At 59.2% G+C, this 13,862-nt stretch overlaps 1 protein-coding gene across 1 annotated transcript; it reads right to left on the reverse strand.

Annotated features, from left to right (window-relative positions):
- Positions 1–10,101: 10,101 nt before the first annotated feature.
- LY6H (lymphocyte antigen 6 family member H) lies at positions 10,102–12,377 on the reverse strand. The gene is made up of 4 exons (XM_021688583.1): positions 12,231–12,377; positions 11,624–11,750; positions 10,776–10,895; positions 10,102–10,492 (listed from the first exon to the last, which is right to left on the reverse strand). Exons 2-4 carry the CDS (start codon positions 11,688–11,690, stop codon positions 10,257–10,259), a joined length of 423 nt encoding a protein of 140 aa, XP_021544258.1. The 5' UTR covers positions 11,691–11,750; positions 12,231–12,377; the 3' UTR covers positions 10,102–10,256.
- Between the last annotated feature and the right edge of the window lie 1,485 nt (positions 12,378–13,862).

Below are 13,862 nucleotides of genomic sequence, written 5' to 3' on the forward strand. Positions count from 1 at the left end.
GAAGGAAGGAAGGAAGGAAGGAAGGAAGGAAGGAAGGAAGGAAGGAAGGAAGGAAGAAAAAGAAAAAGAAAGAAAGAAAGAAAGAAAGAAAGAAAGAAAGAAAGAAAGAAAGAAAGAAAGGCATTCATTCACTCACCAAGGTTTATAGGCCCCTTGAGCGAAAGTCAGCCTCGCCATTCGCTGGGATGTGATAAGCCTCCCTGCCCCTGGGGACAGCATTTACAGCATAAACGGACAATGTTCCCCCAGGACAATGACTCCCATCCACCTGAAGGGATGGAAGAGACGTCTGGGAGGCCTCCCACTTACCAGCTCAGAGCAGACAAGTGACATGTTCAAAATGTGAGATGCGTGACACAGACATGAGTGTTGAGGAGTTTGCTGTTTTGTTTCACGTGAGGTATTTCTGATACTGCAGGGACACAAAACCAAATTTTACTCATGGTCTTTGGTCTGCAACATCTGCTCCTCATTGTTCCCGACACAGCCCTGATTTCTTTCTTTCTTTTTAATAATATAACAACATTCTGTGAGCTCACCAACAGGAAGACTAACATTTTGATACAAGCTTACTGTTCCCTGTGAGACCCTTCTCAGTCCCCTCTGTGCCCCTACACACCCCTGCCTCCCTGTCCTAGGGGAGCGACACCACATTCTGGAATCTTGAGTTGATTGTTCTCATTCTCCCCAGATAGATGATTGCTAGAGATGGATGGATGGATGGACAGATGGATGGGTGGATGGACGATGGACGGATGGATGGATGGAAGGACAGAGAGATGGATGGATGATGGATGGATGAATGGTCAGACGGATGGGTGGATGGACAGATGGATGGACAATGGATGGATGGATGGAAGGACAGGTGGATGGAAGGATGGGTGGATGGATGGATGGAAGGACAGATGGATGTTAGATAGATGACAGATACACAGATAGATGACATAGAGCTTTATTGTCTATGAAGCTATATTTGGACCATCAAACTTATATAAAACAACAGTGTAAAGTACTTAATGTATGAACATCAGCTTTGTGTAATTTGTTGGGACTCACCTACTCAATTTCATGCTGCTAGCCTTCTTCCATATTGTTTTGTGACTAGCTCACTCATTGCAACTGCTACAGAGCATTCCATCACATGACTGTATGACCCCTCATTAACCCAAATCCCCTCGACGGTCATTTTGGCTGCTTTCAGACAGTTGCTCTGGTGAACAATGCAGCCGGTCACGTTCTCTCACACGTCTCCTGCATACACATGTGAGATGTTTCACTGGGTGATGTGCCAGGAAGAGACTGCTTGATTATGGGGAACAGAATATTCAGAGAATACACCACACTATTTCCCCAGACGGCTGCACCAGAGTATCTCTGACGTGCAAGGTGCAAGAGAATCTGGCGGTACACGTGGTCTCCATCATGTAGCCTCATCAGACTTGTGAACATTTGCTAACCTAGGGGTACAACTGACTCTGTTCCTGATTGGCATTTCCCTGGTAACTAGTGAAGCTGGACGTGTCTCTGCTGTGTACATGCTCTGTGACTCGCCTGCGCATGTGCCCCGGGTTATGGAAGGCTCTCCTTGGCTCCACTAAACCTCTGTAGAGTAGAAATGACTGCCTGGCTTGCGCAGGAGGGCTCTGTGAGAAAACCCAGAGGAATTGAAGGCATGGTAACCATGGTGATCATGGGACACTGGGGAACACTCACCAAAGAATGACTTAATTTCTGATCAGCTAATCTTTAAGTCTTCCCAGCTGCACTCATCAGGTAGACCAGCTCTCCCCTGCAAGGCCTCCCCTGGATCAAGACCCCTGACCATGTTGTCTCAGGAAGATGAAAGCCTGTCTTTCTGACCATCTGTGTGTCTCCTTGCCAGACCAGGCCCACATGTTGCCTATTCCCCAAGTTAAGGGATGAAGGCCCAGTGCTCTGGAGGGATTGGAGCAGGGGCCCTGATTTTCCCTTCCGAATAAGGAGGCTTGGGAAGGGGGCAGTTGGAGAGAACCGGGGTCAAGAGGTAGTGCTAACACGGGGGGTTGCAGCCCACAGGAGGGCCCCCCACCACCTGCACACCTTCACAGCTGCCCCACACTCACCACCCCGTCAGCCCCCTTCTCTGTAACCCGTGACTCATGACTTATCCAACTATCATTCTCCACCCTTCACTCATTCATCTTTTATTCTACTTGCTCATTCATTCAGCAAAATTGCCAACTCCCTGCCAGGGGGGCTGGCCTGGGAGGAGAGTTCCGGGGATCTCTGTCCAAGGAAGGCCTGGGGTCCCGGCTCCAAATGAGCAACCTCCCAATAAGCAGCCACCGGGAGTGGGTAGGGGAGTACAGGATGGAGCCTGACATGGACACCCTGCCCACTTCAACACCCCCCGCCCAACACACAAGCCACACAAACAGCTGAGTGCTCCCTGGGCAAAGCAACTCATGCAGACCAAGCCCCCAGCCTCACTTCTGCCTCCAGACCCTCCCACACGGTCACTGAGTCTCCTGGCTGGACAGACACTTGGCAAGTTTTCCCAAACCCTTCCCTGGCCTTCACCCAGCCAATATTCCCTGGCTGCTCCCAGCCATCTGACCAGCAGCAAGAGAAGTGTGAGATCAGGGGAACTTGGGCACAGTGAGGGATGGGGAGGCTGGCCTTCAGCCTGGGAATTCTGGAACTTCAGCAAAGGCAGGTGATATGACACCCACCTTGCCCACAGACTCTCCTCCTCCTCCTCTACACAAGGGCCCCACCCTCTATGTCTCCATCCTCTAGGACGTCCCCTTGGATGTCCCGTGGATGCCCCAGCTCAGCCTAGACAGCCCAGAGCTTGTCACCGGTTCCACCTATCCCAAACTGCTCCTCATCTGTGCCCTCCCCGGGGTGATCCTCCCCTAGGCCAGGCATGGGCCATCCCCTCCATCAGCCCTCACTCCCCCCCACCACCCAGCCGTCCCCTCCCAGAATTCTGAATCCTACTGCCCTAGACAGGCACCAACCACCCTGTCACATGCTCTGGTCCCCGACCATCCAAGCCGTCCCCCACCTCCACATAGTGACCCACTGGTCCTTCTGAGAACCTGGATGTGAGCCCATGACTCCAATACATGGTCAGCTCTTCACTGCCTGCAGGCTGGACTTCAAAGGTGTCCAGGCCAGCCTGGTTCCCTGAAATTTGGGCTCCTCAGGCTCGAACTTTCCCCAATCACTGTCCACCCTGTCCCCTAATAAGCGTGCTGGCAGAAAGGCCCACCTGTCAACCCCTCCCGAAGCTCAGGGCCAGCAGCACGTGTTCTCCCCAGCAAGAGCCAGATCCCTTGCCCACATGCTGAGGGCTGTGGCCTGCACAACCTCACCTTGTCTGCCCAGGCTCTCAAAGTGCCCACACAGGGGTGAGTCAAGGTAGATCCATGCCCCGGTTCTGCAGCCCCCCCCCGGCCCCTCTCTCACTCGGGATCACTTTATGATCAATGTTCTTAGGGGTTTCAATGTCAGCCAACACAGACCCAAGCATCAACCTCGGACAGAAAGACAAGAGAATGACTTTTCAAAACGTAGAACAAAACCGCAAAACCCTCCAAGTGCAAAGTCTAACTGAAGGGAGAACCCTCTGTCGTCTCACGCATCCCTGCAGGGACTGGGATGGGCACAGTCCCTCAGGCTGGTGAGACAGCCACATCCCCCAAAGTGACAAGCCACGGACCCTGTGGCTCAGCAAGGCCACACAGGGGATCCGATCCCCAGATGCACTTGCCAAGTGACACGTGACAGTGAAGCAACCGCAGCCCGCCTGAGGTGGACACTGAGAGCATCCCGGGAGGCGGGGGAGGCCTCTGCACCGTCATGCAGACGCATCAGCACTACACGACGCCCTGGCACAGGGGGCGCAGAGAATACAATCATCCCCGCATTTCCCCGTTCCCGCGCGAAGACGCCCTGAATGCACAGGGGCCCCAGGCAGATAGCGGTGGGGCTGGGGCGGGAGACACACTTCTCACCTCACTGACGGGCACGTGGCCTCTATTCAAAAACTTACGTTAAAAGAAAATGTGGAAGTCCCTCAGCTACTTCCCAGGACCAGGGTCCCTGTACGCCCTGCCCCAGCAGCCCCCTCACGGAAGGGGAAAGAAGCCCCGGAGCCTCACTCTCTGGAGCCCACGGGGGAAGCTCTGGCCCCTCCTGGTACCCTCTGCAGGGGAGCGACCAGGCCCGCCTCACCTGTCTGCCCACTGCTCTGTCCCTGGGGCCTAGAGCCTAGCACTTAGCTCCCCAAAAGTGGAAATGAATCCATAAGCACATAAAACCGTTAGCTTGCTCTCCCCATCTCTCTGGTGGGCACCCTCTGCTTGCTGTGGGCTGTGGGTGGTGCAGATTTCTGGAGCCCAAACTGGGCACTTTAAGTCGGGATCTGGGTGCAGCCCCCATCTGCTGGGATCTCACAGCCACCAGGGAGCTTGCAGGGAGGACTGACTTCCTTACCTGCTCAGAGAAAGGTCCACTTTCCTGTGAAACTCAAGGACCTTTGGGTCTCCAGTGTGCAGATGTTGGGTGAAGGTGGGAGATACCTGAGGACATCTCAGGTGAATGTCCCTCCTAGAGAAGGTGAAGGAGCAGGGTCCTGGGGGGCTTTGTCCAGCGCGGCTCCCCCCTCCAGCACCGTGTGCAGGGCTGAGCTGCCAGCAATGCCCTGGGACCCCAGGAGCAGACGGAAGCAGCCAGGAGAGCGGGGCAGGGGGCCAGGGTCTGGCAGTGTGGAGACACCAGATACAGACTGGATCGGACAAGGCAGACGCATCTGTGGGGGGCTGGGGGCACAGGCAGGGGGAAGGGTGGGAGAACGACCGCCAGGGAAGGTGCGCTGGGAGGAGCTTTATTTCAGAGGAGGTCGCAAGTCCGGGGAGGCGGGGCGCTTGGCAGAATAAGGGAGGGGTCAAGAGCAAGCCTCGGGCCCCTAGAAAGGAAGGGTGTCCACCCTCCCATCCCCCCACCCCCCTGTGCCATCCACCCTGCCAGCTGGAACAAGGTTCCTCTGTCTGCACCCCCCCGGCACCCCACGAGCTGGGTGTATCCCCACCTCACAGACAGAAGCAAGGCTCAGAGGGGATGCAGGACTTGGTCAAGATCAAACAGCAAGAGACATCTGAGTCTAGGCATTTCCTGCAAACGCGGTGAAGATTTCAGTGTGTCAGGTCTTACCTCTTCCAGGTCTGTTTCCTCGGGGTCAAGTGGGCATAACAAGACCTCTAACCGGGCTGAGGTCAGGTGCAAACGAGGAGATGGACAGCTGCTCTGAGAGGGACAGGCCCCAGCCCCACCGGTCCTGCAGCTTCCCTGGGCCTGCACCAGAGGCCCTCGAGACCCCCCAGGCGCCAGGCTGCTCCAGAGCGTGGGTGCCCATCTCCTCTGTGAGGCTGCCAAAATCCTGAGCTCACCTCCCATGAGGACACCCGAAGGACTAGAGACCCATCTCAACCCTGGAGCCAGCACACAAGTCCTCTGATGCAGCGATCCTAACCAGGCGCTGGCAGTGGGAGTCTGGCATGACCCCCCAGCATTTCCCTGCTGCGAACGCCAAGGAGTCTCACCACCAGCAACAGAACCCACTGCAGTAACTACTAATTAAACGAGGGGACATGTCTTCGTATCAATAAATGGTGAAAGGGTATTTCTCTTAAACTCATCAGCTGTCCCTCATAAAGAAATCTAATTGAAATATGAATAAATAGTGTAAGCTGAATAAAGACTGATTTCAACTCCAAAAGCAAACATCGACTCAAGGTGCCACAGGGAAGTCCGGTGAACAGACACGCCCTGGGCCATGTCATCGGTCAGCCGGCTTCAAGGCCCCGCTAACGCAACAGGCACAAAAATTGAATACCCAACAAAAATATTGGGAAAGCAGAGTCGTCTTCATTTGTACACTGCCTGGTGGCATACCTTGAACATCTAAGAGACGACAGCAACAGTGGAATGTGCAAAGCTCAGTGCTGGAAAATAAGTAGCTCTTCCTTGCGTGGGTTCAGCGCTGTCGGTGGCCGCCCCATGTCACACCCACACCCTCTGCACCTTGTGGACACCCCTGCATGTGAGCCGCATGCGTCTGGAATTCAGGAGCGCACTCAGCAGCCTCCCAGGCCCGAGGGCGTCCCTACATGACTTTGGCTCGGCCGGGAGATGCATCCAGACCACACCACCGAGCAGGGCTGAGGAGGGGCAAGGGGCCGCGCTCCACCCGCCTGGAGAGCCCCCACTCCCACCCCCCACCAGCAGAGCCCCTCCTGAAAGCCCTCCACTGACTCCCGCGGCCTGGGCTGTCGAACTCACACGTGTGAGCACAGCCGAGCGAGGAGTGGAACTTTACTCTTTCTGTCACAGTTTTTCTCTCCAGACCCATCTGACCAGGCGGCAGAAGCCTGATGTCTTGGTGTCTTCCCTCCCAGGGCTGCGTGCAATGAGGGACGACAGGCAGATCCACCGCCTCACCCCTGCCCTATCTGGTCCATGCAAAGCGCCCGGGACACACAGGCTGTGCCCTCACTCGGGTCACTGTGGCCTCTCCCTGACCCTTGTTCCCAGGCCCCACCACAGCGTGGAGGCCCCAGGCTGTCTGCAGCCCCCCACCGAGACCTCCGCCGGCGGGTACCGCTCGGGTCCTGCCGCTCAGGAGCCTCCCTCTGGGACCCACCCCACCCTCCGCTCCTTCAGGCCCTTCTGCTGGCTCAGCCCAAGGGCATCTCTGCCTAGTTTGAGGAAGATCCTGCTCTCCCTCCCCGTCTGGAAGCGTTTCCACAGGCTTCTCTGCAGACTTATTCCCTCCGACTCAGAGAGGACCGTGGCACCGTAGGGGGGAGCCCTCGGAAACATGGAGGCCAGTGGTCCACGGGCTCCGTCGCTTGTCTGCCCTACTGATCCCCCACACCCCCGGCCGTCCCGCTTAAATGAAGGCCAGGTGGGGGTGGGTTCTTCTAGAAAGAACGGCATGAAGAAAATGAAAATCCAGCTCACCACACCGAAAATGACCACTGTGGTTTAAAGAAAAGGAGGAAGTCCCAGTTACAACCACCAAAACTACAGGTTACCTAGCTTAGATGCCGAGGGAGGTACAAGACCCACAGGGGGGAACGAGCCAGAACAGGGGTGCGATCAGGTGGCCGCCGGATGGACAGGAGCTCCGCGCTCCAGGTGGGAAGCCCTCATGCCGCGGAGACAGCCTCCGGCCCCAGCGGCACGCAAACCGGTGAAACTGCAGGCAACATCCTGACTGTTATTCTGGAACTGCACAAACGGATTCCAGCATTCACCTGTAAGAATAAATTGCAAGAAGTGACAATCTTCTTTTCAAAAGAGGAGCAAGGAGGGGACTCGCCTCACCAGCTGGTGAACGTGGGCAGCGCCCGGTGGGGCCCACGCGCGGTGGCCAGAACACACACCAGGGGTGTCATGCGCGCTATGACCAAGGTGGCACTTGGAGTCACGGGGAAAGACAGGTGCGTTCATGAACAACATTGACAAACACCGGCCGTGTATTTCAAAGAGGTCCTGCCTCCTGCCGCATGGTAAACAAACTCCGGGTGCATCGGGTATCTGAAGGAAGTAGCCAAATCCGTAACAGTAGCAGAATATAAACACTGTTTTCCTAAGATAAGGGCAGAGGAGGCTCTCCTACGATCTGAAAGCCAGAAACGATAAAAGAACAATTAGATTCAACCACACAGAACTTGAGGACGTGCACGCATGTACTGGGAAAACACCAAAAATGAAGATACTTGGAAAACACAGACCACAGGAAAGACGGTACCTCACTCACAAGAGGGCCTTATACTCCTGTAGGAAAAGACAAAAGCCCAAAGCGGACCAAGGGTGCGACCGGCAATTACAGAAGAGACGCTCATAAGTCGGGACAAACTCGTAAGACGTTCGATCTCACTACTAAGTTCTCCAATGGAAATCAGGGTAAGATCCTACTCTTCGTCTCCCAGGCTGACGGGAGCTCCCAGGGGATCCATGGGGGAAGGGTGGAGGGGCCCGGGAGGAGGGACGGGCGCAGCCTTCCTTCGGGGAGATCTGCTCCTTCCAAGGAGATGGGGTTTTTCTGGCTCAACCGCACACTTCCTGAATCCGCCTGAGACGGAGAGTCACTGGACTCGATAAGGACATGAGGACGAGAGTGGTCACGGCAGTGCCGATCAGAGACTGAGAGCGGGCCCCTCTGCCCTCAGGTGAGGGCTGGTTAAGAAAAGCGCGGTTTGCTCATGCAGGGGAATACTAAGCAGACACTGAAAACAAAAGGTCCACGTAGATCCGGACAGGATGACCTTGGTGGATTCTTCAGAAAAATTATCAAGTGGCACACATCGCGCTGTCCACGTGCCCAGCCGGACCCAGCACGCCTCACAGACGGTGGCGTTCAACCCTGAAATGGCAACTCATCATGGTGGAGACGGCTCACTCACTCTCAGGCGTGGGGACCCAGACTTGGATGGGGCAGCTGGGGAGTGGAGAAAGGAGAGCTCAGAGCAGGCTCTCTGGGCCATGCTGCCCCGAGCCTCCCTTCGCCTTGAATCGCACAGCTGGAAGGATCTCCCCACTTTTGTGTTTTAAATACTTCCCTCAGGTAATAAATTCGCACACAAAGATTGACCTGAAAGTTGGTTTGAACCCATGGGGCAGCATCTTGTCCTCTGGGAACCTCCAGGGCCTCCACGGAACCGCATCCTAGGTGGCACCAGCTTCCGGCCTCTGAATCCTCAAGCCACTCTTCACACTTGCACTAAGTGAGAGTGCCCAGTCCCTACACGCCCCCAAACACCAGACACAGCGGTGGGCAGCACACTTTACTGAGGTTTGGGCGGCATTGCAGGGCAGCAGAGCAAACTTAAAACGGAGCGGGAGACACGTCCCTGGCCAGTGCCACCAGCAGGAAATGGACATGGTCTCCAGCGACTCCTCTCCTGTCCTGTTCACCCCGGACTCCCAGGTCCCTCTCCCTCAACCACGCACAGGAGCCCCGGGAGGACTGCCACGGCCAGCTCTTAGTGAAACCACGGTTCTTGCCAAGGGGTCCAGGACCCAGGAGCGCCCACAGCCTGGGTCAGCCACAGAAGGATGAGGAAGAACTGACTAAAGGCCAGACCCCAGAGAAGCATGGAGTGACTGCTGACATCACGTGGTGAGCCTGGGCCACGGGGTGACCCACATGGCCTGGGAGCGTGGGAGATTGGGCTGAACCCAGGGGTGCAGGGACAAAACCAGAGACCCACCACCGGAGCAGGAAGGGCCAGAAGTGATCCCTAAGATCTACCTGCAGTTGCTCCCCTGCCTCCTCCCGCCCGAGGCACCCAGTCCATCTGCGCCATCCCACGTGGGGCCGCCTCTCAGCCCCCGCTCAGGGGCTGGCCTTCACGACCCTGCCCAAGGAGGTGCCCTAGGTGGGGGCAAGGGGTCTCTGGTTAAGAGGCCGAGTCTGGGCACAAGAGTGCTCCCAACAGCTCTTTGGGGAGCGGGCCCCCGAGTCTGATCACGGCAAGGCTCCATGAAAGAGCGAGTGAGAGAAAGAGCAAGAGGAAGGGACACGCAGGGCGTGTGTGTCTGCGTGTCCCTGTGTGTGCACAGACGTGCATGTGTGTGGGCTGGGGCACACCAGTCCGGGCGCTGGTGTGACATCCCTGTTTCAGCGTGCACACCTGTGGACGTCTGCGGGGGCTCGCGTGTGCATCTGTGCGAGTGGGCGTGGACGCGGAGCACACCCCTGCAGGCATGGATGTGCGCGTGCACTCACACACGCTTACAAGGCCTTACCCTCGTGTCCCTGTCCCGAGATTCTGTCCACTCTAACCTCCGCTCCCATCCGCTACCAGGCCGCAGGTGCCCCAGGCTGCCCAGCACACCCACAAACCCCCAGTCCCAGTGGCCCACGTCCTCGGAGCCCCTCTCCCTGCTCTGCCAGCCTGACCCCCACACCCAGGCTCAGACCCAGGTCTCTGGACCAAAAGTGAGTTTATTTCTCTGCGGAATATGCCCTCGAAGCCGTCAGTTGGGCTGGGCCTGTCTCTGCCTGGCTTCCCCTCGGAGACCTGGGGGTCCCAGCTCCCAGCCCTCACCCCCCGGGGCTTCCTGCAGACACCGGGTCTCCTAGCGGTGTCCTGCTGGCCGGGACTCAGAGCTGGTGGAGAGAGGGAGGCCTCACGGCTCAGGGAGGGGCAAGGGCCAGGCTCCAGGGAGGAAGCTCGGAGCCCTGCAGGAGGGAGAGGGCCTCAGGGCCCAGCCCCGAGGAGGGCGGGCCCGAGGCTGAGCAGGAGGCCCCCAGCCAGGGCCCAGAGGCTGCCCCCCGCCCCCGGCCCCCCGTTGCACAGGTCTCCCCCGCAACAGTCCACGTCCACTTTTAAGATCCCAGAGTTAATGAAGCCCATCAGATAGTCTGAGAAGAAGTGTCGCTTCACGAAGTCACAGGATGAGGCGCACATCTTGTTCACGGAATGATCCTTCCTGCCTGGGGAAGAGGTAGGAGAGCCTGGGACAGGAGCGGCACCTGGGCCCTCTCTGCCTCACGTCCAGGGCCAGGACCCAGCCCAGGACGCAGCTCGGGACCCCAGACAGCAGAGCTGAGCTTTTCAACCCACCCACCCTGTCTCAGCGATCTGGAGAGGGCCACGGGGGGCACGTGCTCAGCCTCACACAGCAGGCCACCCACAGCCCTGCGCCTTTAGTCGAGGACAGAGGGGCTCAGATGACACCCCCAACCGCTCCCCACCCAGGCCCCGGTCCTGACTCACTGCTACTGGGGTCGGTGATCCGGACGCTGGCGCACACTGTATCCGACGGCTGGCACTGCTTTGGGGTGCAATGGCTCGAGTTGGTGGTCAGGGTGCAGTCCTGGCACCACAGGCCATGAGCTGGGCAGGGCACAAGGACTCCGATGACCAGAGGAACCGGGGGCCAAGCCAGCCGTCCCCCTGTCCCCTCCCACCCGCCTACTGCGGGCTCGGCTAGGAGAACCAGGCCGCTGTAGGAGGCCGAGCACCTCCTGCCAGGAGGGAGCAGGCACCTGGAGGTCAGGCCCTGGGAGAAGCTGTGTGCCTTCCCCGCCACTTGGGGGGAGGGTCCCGCCATTGCAACTCTGGCCGCCCCTGGCCGCCCTGGCGGCGCAGGCCAGGTGTGCACACGCCAGCCCCACATCTCTCAGCCCTCTGGCGCTCTCTTGCACACTCCTACCCCTCCCACACCTCCCCGCAGACTTCTCTTGTTTCGAGGAAGGAAGGACCACACAGACTTGATGGGAGGCCAGGTGGGGCTCTGAGAAGCGACGGAGCGCGAGAACCCCGCCCTGAGCGAGGGGCGTCCGTGCAGGACTAGCCGCCGGTGCGGAAAACCGGGAGGAAAACCGCTCGGTGCCCTCAGGAGCCAGGAGGACCCCGCGTGGCTGGGGCTGGGGCTGGAGCTGGAGCACCGTGAGTGAAGGCGACAGGCGCGAGGGCCGGCTGGTGTCGCCAGGGTCCCGGAGAGGGTGTGGATGTGACCGGCACCGTCGGAGGATGGCGGCCCCGCAGCCCGGCTCTCTCCGGAGCCTCCTCGGGCTCCTCCGGCGACCTGGCCCAGGCCCGCGGGGCGCCCCCACACTCACCGGGCGCAGAGCACAGCAGGGCGGCCAGCAGCACCAGGCCGAGGCCGTTCATGGCTGCAGGCAGCATGCTCCAGGCGGGCCTCGGGAAGGCGCGGGGTTTGGGGGCGGAGGTCCTCCGGGCGCGGGCCTGGCAAGGAGAAGCCTCGGTCAGGAGCCCCAGCCTCCTGCCAGCCCGAAGCCCCCTCCCCTCTTCTGGCACAGGATCGCAATGTACCCCCCTCCTCGGAATCTCAGAGCTGGGGGGGGGGTGGAGATTGTTCGCAAGCTCGCAAAGCCCCACCCCCAGCCCATCCCCCAGAGCGTCCACCATCACAGCATTCCCTCCAGGGAGAATAGGTCTGCCGTCTCGGGCAGGGTGACAGCTCGAAACGCCCCAACCCGCTCCTGGCACCTGTGGGGTGGGGGGTCAGGGGGAGCGCGTCTTCTCCTCCTTGGGGAGCGGTAGGTGCGTCCGGAGAGAAGAGGGCTAGACAAGGTGCGAGCAGGCGGTACCTGCCGATGGAGGAGGGGCGCGAGCCACGTCCCCACCCCCACCCCTGGGCTGGGGGCCCGGGAACCCCGCGCCGAATCCCCTCCCGTCGCCTCCTGCGCGTGCCCGGGCGCTCACCGCAGGTCGGGGCGTGGAGGGCGGGCCTCGGATCGGGGGCGCACTCACATCCCTGGGGGGTCGGCACTCCAGCGCTCGGGAGGCGCGAGGAGCGGTGCCCTTCGGTCTCCCTGCGGACCGGAACCCGGGCGCAGCCTTGTCTTTCGGGGAACGCAGCCGCAGACGCGGACCCCGCGCGAGGGGCGGAGCGGAGCCGGGGCGGGGGCGCGCGGGGGCGCGCGGGGGGCGGGGGCGGCGGGAGAAGCGCGGGCGGGGCGCCCGGGGCTCGGTGCCGCGGCGGGTCACTGTCCTGGGCCGTCCGCGCCCCTCGACAGGCAGCGCCCGGCCCGCGCGTCCGCCCCCTCCGGTGCCGGCTCCCGCCGCGGCTGCCCCGCGCGCCCCTCCGCGGGCGTGGGCAAGATCCCTTCCCCCTCCGCTTGGCCGAGATCCCCTCGGAATTTCTCGGAAGAACGTTTACTGCGAAAGGAAGCGAGCGAAACGCACAAAGACGCAGGGTGGGGGGAGGTAACAGCGAAGGGGATTCGCGCAGGTCCTGGTTCGCAGGCTCCCATACCTGGAGCCGTCCCCTCCCCAGCTCCGTCGTCGCGGCTTCGATGATTTGAGGCTGCGCTCCCCCACCCCGCCCCCGACCCAGAGCACCCGCGACGACCCCCGCCAGCCACCGCTGCCACAGGGACTGAGGGCTCCAACCACGCCCCCGTCGGAGGATCGAGTCCCAAGGGCTGCTCGCGGCATTCAAGGCCGTCCGCCGCCTGCTTGGCCAGTTTCTCAGCTTTGTCTCTCGCCTTCCCGCCCCACAAAGCTTTTGAGTGCTGTGCCTTTGCACTTGCTGTCCCCGGCGCCTGGAATCCATCTCTGCTGAGCACTGAGCCCCAGCTACTGCGCAAGCGTTGGGGGTCCTTCCTTTTGCCCTGCCTTCATTTGGCCAACAAATATTCATGGAGTACCCACTGTCAGCCGATCGCTGCCCTGGGCCTGGGACAACACAACGAAAATGTTCACCCAGTCTTGCATCAGACAAAGGATCATCACTGATATGCCCTTGTGAGAGGAGCCAATCACAGTTAGCCTTGCCTGAGCACCTAGTGTGTGTTCTGTTCCAGGCACGTGTGTCATGATAGCTCCACCCCCACCTGCTGTGGAAGTATTCTTGACATCCCCATCTTACAATGAGGAAGCCCAAGCACAGAGAGCTTGAGCTCCCTGCCCAAGGTCACACGGTGACCAGGTGACCCTGCTGGTATTGGAACCTAAGCAGCTTGGCGGCAGGACCTGTCCACCTCAGCGCTCAGCGCCCTGGAGGACCAAAGGCAGAGGACACAGACAGGCAAGCCCAGCCTGGGGACTGGGCTCCCACAGATTCAGTTCAAACAGGAGTTCAAAGTCAAAAATCAGCAAACATCCAAAGAAAACAGGCCTGCAGAGACACAACAGAAACAATGAAGAGGAACAGATTTAAATCTCTACAAACTTTCTAAACTGAAAGTGGTAGATATAGAATATAAAATTAACCTATCTTGTGGGTTTAAAACGTACTTAAAGGAAAGAACAAGGTACTAGCAAAACTGACTGTGCTTAGCGGAAAATAAGGAGTGCCTCTAGAAGTAAAAAACTTCCCACCGAAATTAAAAG

The sequence above is a fragment of the Neomonachus schauinslandi genome, chromosome 4 (assembly GCF_002201575.2).
Source record: "Neomonachus schauinslandi chromosome 4, ASM220157v2, whole genome shotgun sequence".
Classification (NCBI taxonomy): Eukaryota; Metazoa; Chordata; class Mammalia; order Carnivora; family Phocidae; genus Neomonachus; species Neomonachus schauinslandi.

Excerpts from the sequence above, each read along its gene's own strand:
- LY6H (XM_021688583.1), bottom strand. The coding sequence starts at position 11,690 with ATGCTGCCTGCAGCCATGAACGGCCTCGGCCTGGTGCTGCTGGCCGCC. Across the intron at positions 10,896-11,623 it reads CCTGCTGTGCTCTGCGCCCG|CTCATGGCCTGTGGTGCCAG; the intron begins GTGAGTGTGGGG and ends TGCCCTGCCCAG. Across the intron at positions 10,493-10,775 it reads GATCACCGACCCCAGTAGCA|GCAGGAAGGATCATTCCGTG; the intron begins GTGAGTCAGGAC and ends CCTCTTCCCCAG.